We start from the raw sequence: 17,394 nt of genomic DNA on the forward strand, positions 1-17,394 counted from the left end.
AAAGGAAGAAAAGGTCAGTAACCCCAGATCTTGCAGTCCTTGCTTGGAGAATTTCCTGCCGGCTCCCCCCGCGCCTGCCCTGGGACGGAGGCCGAGCCGCGGCTGCAAAGGGCTGGGGGAGGCGGCTCAGCCGGTGGGTGAAGTGAAGCGGCCGCCTCTCCTGGCGCCGCCGCCTGCTTTTTTCAACAGAAGGAGGCTCTTGCTCAAACTCCTTAGTTTTCGCAGCCTGGGTTTAATCCGCGCGCCGGGACACCTGCCGCCCTGCGCCTGGGCGGGGAGGCGGCCCGGCCCGGCCCGGCCCGGCCCGGCCCGGCCCGGCTGTGACGCGGGGCACCGCAGCGCCCGGTTTGCCAGCTGCAGGCGGGGAAAGGTGAGGCCTGGCCGGCAGGAGCAGCCCGTGCGACGGGGCGAGGGCCGGCAGCGGCGCCGCGGCTCACGGGCCGCCCGGGCTTTCTAGGAGACGGCGGCCGGGGCTGGCCCCGCCGGGCCGGGCCGCGCTGGCAGCGGCGCAGCAGGTAGGTGGGGAGCAGCGGGGATTCCCCGGCGCCTTGGCCCGTCCTGCGGGAAGCCGCCTGCCCTCAGCGCCGGCCGCCTGCCCGCGGCGGGGCTTCCCCGGGCCCTTTGACCTGAATGCTTCCGGGAATACGGAAGAATTTAAATGAAGACTATTGAAAAAATATTTCCTGGCCGTACCTGGCGAGGGATGACAACAAGTCACAGAAAAGCGAATACCGAGATAGTCTCAGTTCCATAACTACATCCCAGCGGGGGGGGGGTAACCCGTCAGGTCGGCACCGGTTAGGTGTGCCCCAACAACCAAGGAATATATGTATTTGTTGTAATAATTTTTTTCTAGATCAAAAGCAAGACACTTGAGTAAGTTCTCTTGAAGAGGTATGGCGTACCTTGCAGTTAATAGAAACGTTTAAGGTAGTACGAATATATATTTTTTTATGATTTACACTGATCGTGGACTCATGTAAAAGAAGTGGTGTGATACTCTGGCTTTTTGTGGGTTCTCTCAATTCTGAGAACAGGACTGTTGTATGTTTTAATCTGTTCATGTTTTCGAATAAAACATTGAAAGAAAAAGTGCCACAAGTATGCAAAAAATAGTGAAAGCCATGATTCTTCAAAGTTCTGATGAGACTAGTTGTGGGTTTTTTAATCGAATAAGCTAACTTTGAAAGGACTAGAGAGCAAAGGAAAAGGCTGTATTCATTTAATGAGAACTTGTGCTTTAATATGTGGTATAATGGATGCTGTGATTGTAATTCAGGTGCGTGTATCATTGAAGACTTTTCAGACGCTTGTTCATTATTATTTTTTTTTTAATCTTAAATTGATACAGATATTTCCTTTCAGGATGAAACTTCATGGACATGGCCTCAGATACTTGGAATTTTTTTCCCCTCTGGAAAATTGGGGCAAAGTTAACTCCAGCTGAATTATTTCCTGAGTGGTAGAGCTCCACAGGTCGATTGCAGGCTGAAGATGTGGACAAAATGGCTGAAAAAAGGGATAAATTTAGCTGTTTATCGTGGCAGAATGTGGTAGGAAAAACATTTGCATTTGACTTTGTAGTCATACGTTTGTTATTTTCTTCACAATTTATATGAATGCATATGCACAGAGCAGAAGCTAACTTTGCTATTGAATATGCCTTCTATAAAAATGGAAGTTTTTTCATCATGAAAAATCAGAGATAAGGAGGAGTCTCCTCAGAGCAGTGCCTGTATCTGCTGTTATACAGGGCTATATATATTTGCGGGTCTTCCATGTTGGCAAAGGAGCAAATTATAAATTTAAATAGAATGAACACTGAATTTATAGAGAAGCAGGATTCTGCAAGACTTTCCTTCAGAACATGCCAAAATACTACTGCTGCATCTACTGCATCTACTGATAGGGGCAAAAGCTGCTTGAGAGAGCATGTGTAAGAATGGTAGAGTAAGGTAACACTGTAATGGAACAGAGCTTATGACAAAACAGATTCAGAGAAGTCATAAAGAAAATACCTGGTCATAAGTGGAGTCTATTCAGTCCCATTTTCTGTTTAAATTATTTCCATTATAATATTTTTGTCTTCCTTAGAATTTAAAACTGGAGATTTTAAGAGTTACTGTCGGTGACAACAGTGAAAAAAGTTAGAGCTTTTGTTCAAACACACATAAACCCCCTCTAGTGATTTTAAAGTTTTATGTATTTCTTTTTATGCTCAGCATTCTTGTGGGGACTCATTCTTTCTTACAGCTAGGCAAGAAAAGACCTGCCCGGTAATTTGAGCAGAAATTTGCAATGAGGGAGGGTGGTAGAGAAGGGGAAGGAGGAAGAAAGCAGGCACTGCAAGAAGCAGTGTGGATGACTCAATATATGGCACGTTTCTGAGTCAGTTTGGTGAAAGCAAACACAGCAGGCGGAAGTGTCATCTTTGACTACTGTAGAAATTGGTGATCAGCTAAATATTCTTCACAACAGGGTGAGGTTCTCCTGCTCAGTTTGAATAATTGCATTTATCCTTTCACAGTGCTGTAAAAACTGTGGTAGGCTGAATAGAAAAAGCAGTAAGGCAGGCCAAGTTAAGGAACATCCTGTCAGAGGCATGTAGCTAATCGATCCTTCTCCAAACACGTTAGGGATAAGAAGCCTACCATAGAGTCCTGAGAGCAAAGAGGTCATTCGGGTATAAAAAAGTCCCTATGGGATGGGCTATGGGAAGATCCAAATATAGCAAGAAAAATTTTTTTGCATTTGTGTTCATCTTGGAAGAGCATGGATTTCAGTGCCAGTGGCTTTTCTTACGGCTAACCTTCCATGGAAGGATCTGACACAAATGGAAAAGTCTGCAAAAGGCAGTTACAGAATGAACAAAGCACCATGACTGGTTGATACTCACTTTTGTGTTCTTCTGTTGTAAATGTCTCGTTTAAAGCAGCTAAAAAAAGTGATAAATGTTTTTTTTTTATCCTCCTCGTGTAATCAGAAGAGAGCCAGAAAAGTAGAGACCAGTGAGCCTGGTATCTGCAGCAGGCAGCTGGGTAGAAACTGATTTAAAGATCGGAACCAGTGGAAATGAAATAAATTATGTAGGGAAGGAGTCAGCAGCGAGTTTTGTAAAGGGAAGTCATGGCTCTCAAATGCTGGAATTGTGTTAGAATTGTACCCATTTATGTTAACACACTGGGGACATGGCTCATACAGTCTCCCTTAATTTCCAAAAGGCAAGTCTGTCAGTGAAGCCACACTGTCATAATGTATTTATTCTCACATGTATAAATAAATAGGTAAAAGATAAATGATCAGTTCTTCAGGTGGAGGAAGATTACTACTGGAGTTCCAACAACTCTCTTGTGCTCAGCATATATATTTAATGATCTAGACAGAGAGAAACTGTTGCAGTGGCAGTATTTGCTAACAATATAAAGCTATTCAGGCTAGAACATGGAGGTGTTGATTGCAAAGATGGCAGAAGGATGTCATGATAGTGAATGACTGGGTAATAACAGCAGTTTTATTGTAAAGAAAATCTAAAATGAAAACACATGGGCAAAATCCTGATGTCATGTGCTTAGTGGCTGACTGGGTTTACCTAATTTTTAACAGTCAGTGATGAGATCTTGGGATTTTACTACATAAGCCCATGGAAAGATCAGGTCAATACTCTAGTACTCGAAGAACAAATAGACTGTTAGAAATTATTAGGAAAAACCCAGAAAAAAAAATCAGTGTTTTAGTTTATAAATCCATAGTGTACCTATGTTTTGAAGACTGTATGCAAATTCTTTTCTCTCCTCCCCACCTCAGACAGGCTGTGGCATAACTGGAAATGATACAGAAGAGGGTGGCAAAGATTCCGTCTAAGGGACAGTTAGACTAAGACTGTAGCTTGGGAAAGCAAGAAGCAGGGAGGAGTGGGCTACAGATGTAAAAAAATCCTGAGTGCTTGACAGGCTGAATAGGAAACCTTTGCTCATTTTTTTCTTGTGGTATGATAATTAGTAGCTGTCCGGTAAAACAAGCAGGTAACATGCTCAAAATAAGCCACAGATAATTAATATATTTCCCGTGTCATGTATTAACTCTGTAATTCCTGTATTAACTGTGTAATGCAAACATTGGCTTTAAACTGTGGAGGTCTATATTGGAAACCACTAATTGAAGATTTTATTTCCATTTCTGCAGGGAAACATGACAGCAAGAACATTGTTTTCATGTAATATCACAACAGCATTTCTGTCTTTAATTATTGCAGGTAAGTTTAGTGGTGGCTATGGCAGGTCTTGTTCTGAAACTCACTTTTTCACACAAGTAATACTAATTTTCTGTGAAAATCACTGTAAAAGTCAAAGTTGTGTGCATGCCAATGCGTTCTTTTAAACAGTCCTAAAAGTAGGAACCTATGAAACATGGAATATGTGATATTTTATGTACTACCTTATCACAGAATCATTTAGGTTGGAAGGGAACTCTTGAGATCATCTAGTCCAACCTCCCTGACCCCCTGCCAGGGTCAGCTAGAGCTGGTTGCCCAGTACTGTGTCCAGTTGGATTTTGAATATCTCAACAAATGGAGACTCCACGACATCTCTGGGCAACTTGTTCCAGTGTTTGATCACCCTCACAGTACCAAAGTATTTTCTTGTATTCAGATGGAATTTTGTGTGTTTCAATTTGTGCTCATTGCCTCTTGTCCTGTCAGTGGGCAATACTGGCAAAAGTCTGGCTCTTGGTTCTTAATTCCCTCCTGCCAGGTGTTTACACACATTGGTGGGATCCACCCACACGCTCCCCAAACCTTCTCTTTTCTAGGCTGGACAGTCTCTGCTCTTTCAGCCTCTCCTCATGTGAGAGATGCTCCTCTCCCTTAATCATCTTTGTGGCCCTGTGCTGGACTTTCTTCAGTAAATCTATGTCTCTCTTGCACGAGAGAGCCCAGAACTGGCCGCAGTACTCCAGATGTGGCCTCACCAGTGCTGAGCAGCGGGGAAGGATCACCTTCTTCGACCTGTTGGCAGGTCCTAATGCAGCCCAGGACACGGTTAGCCACCTTTGCCATGAGGGAGCCTTGGTCGCTTTGGCTCATGGTTAGTTTGTTGTCCACCAGGACCACAGTGTTCTCTGCAGATCTGCTTTCTAGCTGAATTGGTCCAATGTGCTGGTGCCTAGGGACAGTCCTCACCTGATGCAGGACTTCACGTTTCCCTTTGCTGAACTTCACGAGGTTCCTGTCAGCCCACTTCTCTACCCTGTTGAGGTCCATCTGAATGGCAGCACGACATTATACACATCTGTTGTATAAACTGATGAAATGAGTTGTAGTTTTAACTTTACGGAACATGTCCCTAGGATTTTTTTCATATTGGAAAATATAGCCATTTGACAATAACATTTAGATTTTTGTAAAATTGCTAGGCTACTCAGTTGCAACTGCTTGTTTCTGCCCTGCAGCTGTCAACCAGCAATCCAGTTCATGTTTAAAATATTTCAGATGGTACAAATGAGTTGCTGTCATAATCTTGTCATTCCGTCTTGCAGCAGTGCCAGACTGTTTAAAAACTTCATGAATTTCCATTCTTTGAGTTTCTAGCAAGCCATTTGGTTGGAAATGATTTGGTTTTGGTTTGTTTTTTTTTTTCCCATGGATGGACAATCTGCAGGGTTCACAAATCCATTGGATAGTCTGTTTCTTGGTATTCATATGGAAAGGTGATTTTTCGGCTGCCCTCCCCCCAGTAGCAGGGAGTTTTATTGTCTCTTTAGTTATGTGTACCTTATAATTCTTTCCTGCTCCATGGAGACAATGGAAGGCATTGGGGGAGGGGGATTTCAGAGAAACTGAGGCAAGAAGTCTGTAAAAAAAAAAAAAAAAAAAAGACGACATTATTTCAGAATATTAGCATTTAGTGGCAGAAAAGAGTTATCAGTTCCTGTGGCCCCAGTATTTCATAACCATCGAAGTTATTGTGGGGCATTCAGTACAGATATCTGAGCAATTCAATATTTTGTTAAGTAATTTGGAAAAGATTTGTAGTGAGGTGGTGAGAACTGTGGATGATGTAAAATCTTGGTAATTAAAACTAATGCTCACTATGAAGAGGATGTCTGGATATTGAATGGTTTAGAGATAGAATGTCAATAAGTAAAATCAAATGGATGTGGAGGGGCATGGAAGCGTCATACTTGTATAGCAGAAGCATGTATACTGTATGTGTGTGATGTGAGCATTAAGTTAGTTAATATCCACTTGGTAAAAATGCTGCTTTGACATCTCTGGATGCTCTCTGGAAGGATTAACTCTGTCATCAGCAGTGGTCTGAAAAGCAGAATTTTTGAGAAGAGGTAGAGTGGAAAGCAGACCACTTCATATAACCCCATGGTGAATGTGCATCAATTGAACTCTGCAGTTCTGGTCATTCCATCTCGGAAAGACTGTATCATAAGAGGTACAGGGATGAGTGACAGTGTTGTGTGATATGGGATGGCTTCCATATGAGAAGTCATTAAGTGAATGAGGTCTCTGAGGTAAAGAGATGACCGAGGCAAGATGTGATGGAGGTCTATAAAATTGTCAATAATGTAGACTAGGCAGATGAGGGAAAGTCTGCTTTGCCATTTTTCATAATAAGAAATACATGATATCCAGAGAAATTATAAAAGCCAATGAATGTTTTTTTCATGCAGAACACAAGAGGAAAGAAAAGTGTCAAAAGCAAAGTATTACTCTACATGTTGTGTCCGACTCTCTTACACGCTTGACACTGATCATTATCAGAGACAAGGTTTTGGGCTAGACAGACACTTTAATGACTCTGTGTGGCTGTTCTTATATTCTAAAGAAAAAAAGAATTTTAGATAAATATAATACTGACTCAGGGATGTGACTATGGTATCCAGAGTCGGTGCCTTTTTTGTCATACTGACAAAAAAATTTAAAAATCTCATGGTGGTGGTCTTTTCCTGTATGAATCTCCTTAGGTCAGGAGGAGAGAAAATGAGCTCATTTGGTAAGTGCCTGTAGTAATTCCTCTCTAAATGCTCATAAAATGAAGAATTAGTTGAAATTTCCATTGCAAGCTTAATATTTGTGGAACAGCAGTTTTAACTCCAATATCCTCTTAGGACATTTGGGTATGGAAGGCATAGTCTGTCTTGAAGACTTTGGCTACAGTTAAGTGAAGTTAAGAAAGACATTAAATGTGAAATTTGTGTGTGCATGTGTATGTTTGTGTACATGCACATGAAACACACTGGAGAAATACAAGTACTTTAGTAAATTGCATCTGAACTAAAACGTACAAATGGGAGTCTGTTACAAAGAGAGTCTATTGAGCGTAAATTTTGCATTCAAAAAACATAATTTCATTTCAGTGACATAACTATATCTGTATATCACTGAGTGGTACTCTCAACTGTAAAGATAAAGTATTATAATTGTGTTCTTAATAGATGTCTTGAGAATGGAGATGAAAACTCCAATGAACTTTGTAAACGACTTTGTTGTTATCAAAAATTAGCTCAATACATCCTTTTACAGTGTTTGAAGTTTTCTTTAATGTTTATCTCTTTCCTTTAGAGAAATGTGAAGCCTATAGTGTGATGTTGAGGCAAAGTCTTGTGCCTGACGGGCAGCCTCTTGCTATTAAATGTTCACTGGAAAAGAGCTTGAAAAGTGGAGACTACAACTTAACATGGTATAAAGTTGGTAACCAGACAGCTGTGCCTAGAGACAAACTTTCTAGAATTCATCAGCAGAAGAATTTAATTTGGTTTCTTCCTGCAATGCTAGAAGATTCTGGAGATTATGAATGTGTCATAAGGTGAAAGTTAAAAAAAAATTATGTTGTTATAGAAATGAGTTGCAAAGGGAATAACTTTTAGAAAGCAAGTAGAATTTGGGGGGTAAGAGAAATACTGATGAAGAAGGGAGGGTGTGTTCACAATAACTTTAGTTTGGGAAAAGTAAGTCTAATTTGGGGTTCTTTTTACTAGTAGACACAAGTAAATCTATTGGAGAAACTGTGAACTTCTCGTCCTCTCTTTCTTCTCCAAAAAGAATTGCATATATTTTTGAGTGGGAAGATATTCAAATAGATTTATTTAATTATGTTACATTAATTGCAGGAATTTGACAAGCTGCAAGAAAATGTTTACGAAAGTAACAGTTTTTGAGAGGATTGATGGTTTATGCTTAAATGAAAAATTTGCTGTGGAGGAGGTGATATTCACATTATCATCTGCAAAGGTTGTGTGTCCACACTTGGATCATTTCAGGAATGCGAAGAATTTTCAGCCTGTTCGTTGGTATAAGGTGAGAATACTGTGTTCTGTACTGTCTTGTAACTGTCCATTATTTAAAATCTAAATCACTGATGTTTGTGAATTGTAGAAGAAAAACTAAAGAGTTATTATAAATGGGAGAAAAAAACTTTAAAAATATTGGAAGAAGATGAAGACTTTTTATCTTTTAAAGGTATATACAGGTTTTTTGATGAAGAAATTCAGCTTAGATGTAGGAGAGACGTTGACCCACGTATCCACCAGGTGGCATCTTTTAACCTACTAGCAAACCACACTGCCGTGAATTTCTTTTGTGCAGAAAAGAGATTTAGTATGTCATTTGTGAGAGATGGCATATCCATTATGTGCTCAATATTGTTCCATTAAATAAATTCCATTTCATACTGTTCATGCTTATTTAAAGGTTCTGTCTGTTACAAGAATGTAGTGCCTTCTGCAGCATTCCTGCCTCATGCCCCTGAAGTCCATATGGTACCAAGAGTATTTAAATACTTGAAAAAATTAAGCCTAATTATGGAGTGATTCATCATTAATGAATACTTTTACAAATCCTGACACTTGCATTTCACTTTCTTGTTTCTCTCATATTGAAAGGTGTTTTGTATAGGAAATGAACTGTAGTGTCTTTGAATTAAAAACTCAGAGCCAAAATGTTTTGCCCTTGCTCCTCCTCAGCCTCTGCAAGACATCCATTCTTATGCTGTGGTCCATTGAAAGTTCAGATTGCATTAAAGAGAGATAAACCATGTTTCCATATGATAGTGACATGAATTCATATCACTATATGATATAGTGGTAAGAATTAACATTAACATTAACATCTCTTCACATGTTTAGGACTGTCAGCTGCTGGAAGGGAAAAGGTTTACCTTCTCAAACAGTGATCTTATAATTTTCAATGTGACTGTACATGATCGAGGAAACTATACATGTGAAACAACATATACCTACAATGGAAAACAATATAACATTTCACGAGACATCAGTCTGACTGTAGAAGGTAAGTAGGTAGTCTCACTGTGTTTGTGTTCTTAATGATGACCAAATATTTGTCCAAGTTTCTAAAGACTAAAGCTAAAAGATCCCAATTTGTGGATAGACAAGCTTAGGGGTACTAGTTTTCACCTAAATATGAGGGAGAGAAATAATGACTGAGAGTTTATATATTTTGTCTGTTGTTGCCACCACGTTGAAGATATGCTCCCCTGTTCAAAGTTGCGTTTATGTCAAAGCTTTGCTGCCCAGACCACCTAAACAGGTGTTCTCTAAGACTTAGCAGGCACAGTACTTTCTGCTGTAGCTGCACCCTCTATCCTGCCCATCTTACTTATCTTTCTTTTACATTATCCTCTTGATGTAAGAACAACAAACTAAACCAGCCCAAATTATAGCAATATCTTGACCGTGTGTCCCACCTGTTTCCTTCAAACCTTTGTCTCTTTCTCTTTTTGGTTTTAAGCTCCTCAGCACAAGAACTGCTGATCTCTGATATTGTGTATCTAGCTCAGTTCACCCTGATTTATGTTGGGGGGCCACCAGCACAACAAAATCTATAAAACTCCTTTCCTAGCACAGCATTTTGAGATTGATAATGGATCACTGAAAAGGCTATGCTATATCAAGGTATGAAATACTAATACTGTTTTTACATTCCAGCTGATGAAAGACATTTTTAGGTTTACTAATAGATTGCATTGCTATTTAGTGATCTCTTTTTGTGCTTGCCTGTTTTGTCTCTGTGTGTGTGTATATATATATATACACACACATATTTATGTATATATATGTGTATATGTATATATATGATATGAACATATATTCATATAATGTCATGTGTATATGATGTGGATAAACAAAGTATGGGGAACATAAGTTCAGATCAGATGAAATGATCATCCAGGTCTTAAAATCTCTCCTTAGAACTTCTCTCTTAGTGTAATTTCAGCTTCCACTAATCAGCAGAAGCAAAATCATATCACTCCTTTGCTGTGAATGACTGAGGGCAGCTCAGTTGTTTTTAAATACTCCAGCTAAGCAAATCTACACTAAAATGAGTGATTTGGGGTCCAAACAATAGAGCAGACACAGTTTTCAGAAGGGGGAGGGAAGGATGTATCTGGGGCAATCCCGTGTGCTTTGCTAGGGGGCTCAAACTAGAGGCTTTATGATTTCTTTTTGTTAATTTGTGCTCTTGGAGAAACTTCCCTGAACTTTGAATATCTGATAGGAAATACTGTAAAACATCCTACAGCTGCCTGAGACAGCTGGAAATGGTATGTGTGTTCAGTGAGGGACCCTCAAAGTTGGGTTTTCTTTAGCCATACTGAGACATTTCTAATGTAGATATCTAGATCTCCACCTGTTGGTTACTCTCCCTTTGTAGCCTTTAGAGAGAAATAAGCTTTTCAGAATGTCATCTATCTAGTCCTAATGTAAACATCTAAAAGGAGCCACTGGTGTATTTCCTTGTAGGAGGAAGAATTGTAAGAAGAAGGTGTTGAAGAATGTACTTTAACTACAGTACAGAAATTAAATTTCCCCTTTATAATAGTAAAAGCCTAAAATAGATGAACTGCACTCTGAAAGTATTTGGCTCCAGTTTGTATCTGTGGAGTGCTGGGCAACAGGCTATCCCAAGCTGTAGAGGAGTAATACTGTAGATATTTACCCATACCCTTCTCAGCACCTGTACGTGCAATATTACAGGATTTTTATGCCAGGAAACAGCCAGTCCACCAGGACTGTGTGGAGATTTGTGGCACTACATTTTGGAAGAGGTAGGGTGAAGAATTGTTTAGCTTCAAGTTAGAAGCAATGACTACTTGAGATACAATACTTTACGTATTAAGTGATGTCTGTTATAAAATTGCTTGACAACCTTGTCCGTAGAACATGGGGTTTTTAGGTTGTACTTGGGTTATAGAGCACAGGACAAACTGTAACTGCCTCAGGTTTTCTGAAAAGCACTTTCTTTCTTTTGGTTAGTGAGCCCACCAAAAAAGCCCCCCGAAATATCTTATCCAAGAAACAACTCCATTGAAGTGGAACTTGGTAAGTAGTTTTCTCTAGAAGAAAATATGATTTTGTATTCTAGTGAAAATTTATACTTGAGGAGTGCCACATTCTGTGTTTTCTTGTTTTTGTTTTTTTGACATAAAATTAGTTCAGTGACTAACTCAGTTTCTCTGTGTTGATCTCCTGAAGGAGGAGTGTTTGGGGGTGAGAGGCAAGAGACAAGGCATGTTGCTTACAAAGTCCTAGGGAAATTTCTCAGATGTGAAGAAAATTGTAGGGAACCCAAGTGATTCTCTGTCACATCTGTTGCTTTCTGTCACTCTGGAAGAGATTCAAAGAACAGATCCATCTTTGAATCTGCAGGGAAAGTGATGCCCCTTCTTCATGGATTTAGCCTTTTCCATCCTACCACTCTGTTTCTGAACCTGCAGATCACAGACTATATAGACCCTCTGTTAGAGTAACTTTTCTGGAAGGGTGTGGGACCATCCTTAGCTGGTCTGTATGGGAGTCTGTGAAGAGAATTGTATAGATTTTAATTAGATGACGGAAATTAACTTTTCACTTTGTAACACAATTTTATAGGCTCACAGGTTACAGTGGATTGCAATACAACAGGTGCTGATGGTTATGAGGTGTTTTGGACAGGCAACGGTGTGTATATTGATGTATTTTATATGAGCAGAATTTTTGCAAGTCCCTATGAGTAAGTATATTTTCAGATTAGAAAATACGATGTTGGCAACAAAAGTGGAACTTTCTCCCTTTGACATTAAAATATTTAGCAATGTTTTCATGTGCTTAAATAGCTTTCTTTTTTAAAACTTTAATGTTTGCATCCTCCAATTCACTTTTGTTTTGAAGTAGAAACTTGAAACATTCTAGATGCAGGGACTTCACATGCGATTGTGCTCTTTTTGGTCATTGTAAAAAACTGTCTTAATATCTGACGTTGAGAAAAGGTGTTTTGTAGATTTACAATCTCAGAATTGCAGCATAGTTTCTACTGAGCAGGCTCCGGCCTGGCAGAGACCTCTTTCCATTGGATCAAGCATGTCCAGGCACACAGTCTTCACACTGTCATTTTCTTCTGTGTTCTCCTTTCCCTTCACACCTGCCTCTGGAAGGTTGCAAGAGGTCAAACATCAAACCTGTTCTTTACAGGAGAAATAGAGACTTCTGGGTTTGAGAGCCTTAAGTTAGAGAAATGTAGCAGAGCTAGTGGAAGACTTTGTTGAGGACATCTGTACTGAAGCCTAGTGGGGTGAGGAGAAAAGGGAGATGGATTTCCAGTGATGAGTTGGGGTTTGGGAGGAAAACAGACTTGGACTGACTAAAGCATGAGAAGGGCAACTGGCAGCTAAGGTGAGGGTGGAAAGTAGGTTAAATTGAGTTAGGAGAGAAGAAATTAGACCTAACTTGAAAAAGCAACTAAAATTGTAGCAGAAGGCAATCTGAAAGTTTCTTAGATATGACAGGTTGGGAACGAAAAATTGCAGTTTTTTTGTTAACCCTGGTCTGTGGTAGTACTATGAAGAAAAAATGTGATGATTTTTGTAAATTCTCAAGCACTATCTATGACTAAGAAATGGGTGAAGAAATGAGAATGGTATCTTCAAAGTAAGAATGTAGATGTGAGAAATAAGTATCATAAAAAAAAGGGGGAATTAAAATTCTGAATTCTTTGAGTGCTCACCAAGAGAAAACCCTATACAAAAGTTTTGTATTGTACTGTCATAAAGAATTGTAATGCCATAAACAATTGGGCCATAATGCAGAGGTACATGGTCACTGAATTGGTATCACAAAAGCAATGTTATTTTTTGTACTTCTTAGCACTTTAATGGTCACCTCTGCAACCATTAGTCATTTGCATTAGTGATGTTGATTTATTCATTCCTTGTTACAGTGTTCAAAGTAGTGTAACTTTTTGCTTAGAAAGTGATATGATATATATATTTAATATATTTCCAGCTTTTGTTTTGCATTTTAAATGATAACTAGAATATGTTTTCAGGAAAGAATAGTGCTTGGCTCAGTAGACTAGTTAGTTAATTTTGCATTTGAGATCTACTGTTAACAAGGTAGTGGTATTCCTCATCTTGCTGGTGGTTAAAAGTTGTTTAGTTTGCACATCAGTCACACATCACGGTACACATGACTAACTGAATGTGCGGCATAATGAGTGGTTTTGTGCCCTTGTACAACTTGTGGGGATAATCTGTGTCTCCTAATGGTGCAGCCTGAAGCTGTAGCTCTTACAAGTCTGTTCTGATCCGTGGGGTGAAGCAGCAGTTTAGACTGCGCGCCCTGCAGCTGGAATTACACTGTGAGTTAGTGTTGTCTGCGGCCGGTCAGCCGCCACCTTTTGATGTCTTCCCTGTCCCAGCACTGCTTACCACAAGATGACGCCCTTGTACCAGGGCCTCTTTTGTCATACCACGTTACGGAATTTCTCTCTCTGCCTACTCTTAGGGGGGCTGCGAAACCCGTAACAAGGGTTTGCTTAGGTTTGTAAGGTATATTTTTGTACTTCAGCCTATAGAAACCTTATACCCCTCTGGGGAAACACAGCTCCAGATACCATAACGTCTTGATGTTTTCCAATGTGTATGCTAAATGTCACTAAGAAGCATGACTGTTGTTTGGGTTTCCTTCATATAATGTAATTGCTCATCTATTCTGAAGTGTTTCCATTTGCAGATGGAAACAACCGTTGTCATACTGCAGCTGTTAGTGATGAAGCCATTCCAGAAAAGGCTGTGGTTTTATTACTCTATTTGTCGCCTTTTGGATAGGGAGGAAACTTCTTATGATGGACGCCCTATGCATTCTGTGAAACTAATAATTTCGGAAGTGAATAGTGAAGATTATGAACAACCGTTCATCTGTCAAGCTTCGAATGCCTTTGGGCAGGTTGCATCCTATATTATATTAAAACACAGAGGTAAGAAATACTGTTATTTTTTGAGGTCTGTGTTTGTCTTGACTTCCCCAGAAGGGCTTTTGATACCAAATGCTCATATACCATGTTGACAGAAGACAGGTGGATTACAGTTTGCAATATGTGTACCTGTACCTGTGCATAGGGAATGAGTCACTATAGTAGGTAGATGGAAGTGAAAAAATGATACTCAAATTTGTATTACATTTGTGTGAAAGATCAGATTTGGACAAATTCAACATTTATAAGCCAATCTTTTTATATTTTTGTGCAGTTCCTGATATACAAAGGTGGCTGACTGGAGGGCTTGTCTCTTTCTTAATTTTAACATTTATTACTTTAATAATCTACAAGATTTTCAAGATTGACTTCGTTCTTTGGTACCGTAATTCTGTCTGTGCCTTTGCAAGTAAGGAAGGTATGTGAGTGTGACCAGGTATGTTAGTGTAACTAGCCGGTTGATTTTTTTTTTTTTTAGTTGCCATTTTTTCTAAGCAATAATGCGATTTAGTGGAATGTATGTGGAATTTCCTTGAGGAATTTGCAGATACACAGAAATACATTTTTGGAGGGATTTTTTTCAGTCATACGGGTAAAATACATAATCATACTTGAGGTAGTAAGTACTGCATAATATTGAAGGCAGTCATGGTGAGATAGGTCAAAAAGAACTCGAGGTTATTCCCAAATTAGCATGTTGCTTTTTGCTTTTCTGTAGTTTCTTTATATGTGCATTTATGGTCACTCTGATGTTGATCAATAGGTGTCAGCAGAGCTACATCCTGTAAGCTAACTGTTTAAAGATGTGCTTTAATATTTATATTGAAAATCGGACTCTCATTTTCTCAGAGATTAATTTCCTTCTAAGTCCTGTCAGTTATGATGTTTACATGCCAAAGATAAAAAATGCTACTAGTTCTTTATTCTGTGATTCTTGTTACGTGTTTTGATGGCTGTGATGTAGACAAATACATTGGACAGGTGTGAAAATAGTGGAATAAGTGCAACATTATAGATATATTGCATGGCAGCACTCAGAATTAGACTGTCTGAAGTTCCCCATAGCTTGAAATTAAATGGATTACATGCATTGAGATATTCAACATTTACTTGTGGCTGTTCTAAATGCTTTCACAGAAGAGTAACTTCAACTCCTGGTTAAAAGTTCAGTTTTCCCAGAACACTTAAATAGAGTTATAATTAAAAAAAAATAAAAAAACCCCTATGTTTTGTATCTTGTTGAGCTAAACTTAACATGTTGAGTTAAACCAGATTTTGGTTTGCTTTCTTCATTACTGTTTATTATGCAATTTTAACTCTCAAAACCTCAGCTGCCTTCTGGCCTTTCCCTCCCTAGAATTATTACATGGAAGAATTACCATTTTCCACCCTCTCTTGTGGTTAGTCAGAAGTGGACATAACTGCTGTTGAGTTTGTTTCAGGAGAGGTGGTGAAGAAAGTCTTGCAAGAGGACACTTCTTAATGTCCTGGCACTTCTGGGGTTGGGGGCTCCTTCCTGCACATCCCACATCCTGCATCCAGCTTGCTTACTGGCACATCTGTCCCTGTGATGGGAAAAGAAGTCAGGTTCTGTAGCTGATCATCTTTCGATTTGTAGAGCATTTTAGTGCTTTGTCATTCTGTCTGATAGGTGAATCAGCCACCCATTACTATTTATAAACAGTTCAAAATGAAACCTTGCCATAAGGGCATGTTGCTGATTTTTAATTTTTTAATAGAAACATTTGTGTTTGTTTCAGATGGGAAAATCTATGATGCATATGTCCTGTGTGCAAAAAGCAGTGGAGACAGAAGTTTGTGTCGTCTGGAAACATTTGTTCGTAGAATACTCCCTGATGTTTTAGAACAACAGTGTGGATATAATCTCTTTATATTAGGAAGGGATGACTTACCAGGAGAAGGTATGCTTTAATTAGTAGAGTTAATAGGTTGTCTTTTGACACATTGTTCTCAGGTTAGAAGGTTATATATACAATTTTAAAAATGTCTGTTTTTGGAAAAAAAAGCTGTATTTGTTTATTTTTAATGGGTAATTTGTCTATTTGTCCAATGGACTTTTTTTAAATTTTTGTTTTGGTTTCTTAACAAAAATTCTATTCTGATGTTATGAGGGTCTGCACTTTCTTTTTAGTGATGAACAAATGAGGATTCATCAATGTTAATATTGTTGAGGATTTTTTGAATTGTATCTGCTCCTGGGGACTGAAGAAAACAGTTTTTATCAGTAATTTCATGGAATGGATCATGAATCATGAATGACAGTGTGGAGATCTTAAACCTATCAGTCCTCCTCTGAGCTAGCCACTGCTTCATATATGTGCAATTTTAAAATTAAGAAATATTTTACATCAGTTGTAAAGTTTCTATGCAGATGTTGATTGTTACTTCATTACTGACAGCTGTGATCAGTGTTGCTGATGAAACCCTTAAGCAAAGCAGAAGACTGATGATTGTTCTGGGATCAGAAACATCAAGTTGCTGCCTGTTAGAAGACACTACTGAACAACAACTAGCGATGTATAATGCTCTCATCCGTGATGGGATTCAAGTGATTCTTATAGAAATGGATGAAATACAGGACTACACAGGCATGCCAGAATCAGTCAGATACATTAAGGAAAACATGGAGCTATCCAATGGAAGGGGGACTTCTCAGAGAAATCTTGTTCAGCAAATACAAGATTCTGGAAAAATGTCCGCTATCACATGCCATCTAGGAAGAAGGTGTCTTATTCTGAAGTGTATTTGTTACCCCTAACTTTGAACAAATCTGCAGCAAAAGGAAGTTAAGGTGCACTGTTAAAATAATATTGAGAAGGTAATTCTGAAATGCAGGTTTTGTAACACAAATTCTTTATATTACAAAGTAAATGTTTTCTTCAAGGAGCAAAAACTACTGATCCCTTCCCCAAATTACACCCTAAAAGAAAATTCTGTGCAACTTTGTGTTCTTGGTTTTGGATATGACAAAATTTGTTGTGTTAGTCTCACGCAGATGTGAGACGTAAACATTACTGATGGTGGTAGGCTATTAAATAGTCCATATAAATGCAATATCCACTGAAGAAGCAGCTGTGAAGTCCATTTTTTAAAAATTAAAACTGCAATTGATAAGT

At 39.1% G+C, this 17,394-nt stretch overlaps 1 protein-coding gene across 1 annotated transcript; it reads left to right on the plus strand.

Moving 5' to 3' along the window:
• Positions 1–325: 325 nt before the first annotated feature.
• LOC141972446 (interleukin-1 receptor type 1-like) lies at positions 326–17,378 on the plus strand. The gene is given in 13 exon segments (XM_074930319.1): positions 326–370; positions 1,366–1,553; positions 4,183–4,252; positions 7,574–7,817; positions 8,122–8,308; positions 9,136–9,298; positions 11,284–11,349; positions 11,899–12,019; positions 14,112–14,260; positions 14,532–14,675; positions 16,018–16,179; positions 16,678–16,893; positions 16,896–17,378. Coding segments are annotated over 12 exon segments (1,743 nt in total). The 5' UTR covers positions 326–370; positions 1,366–1,505; the 3' UTR covers positions 17,069–17,378.
• Positions 17,379–17,394: the final 16 nt, after the last annotated feature.

Source organism: Athene noctua, chromosome 1 (genome assembly GCF_965140245.1).
Source record: "Athene noctua chromosome 1, bAthNoc1.hap1.1, whole genome shotgun sequence".
In the NCBI taxonomy this organism is placed as follows: Eukaryota; Metazoa; Chordata; class Aves; order Strigiformes; family Strigidae; genus Athene; species Athene noctua.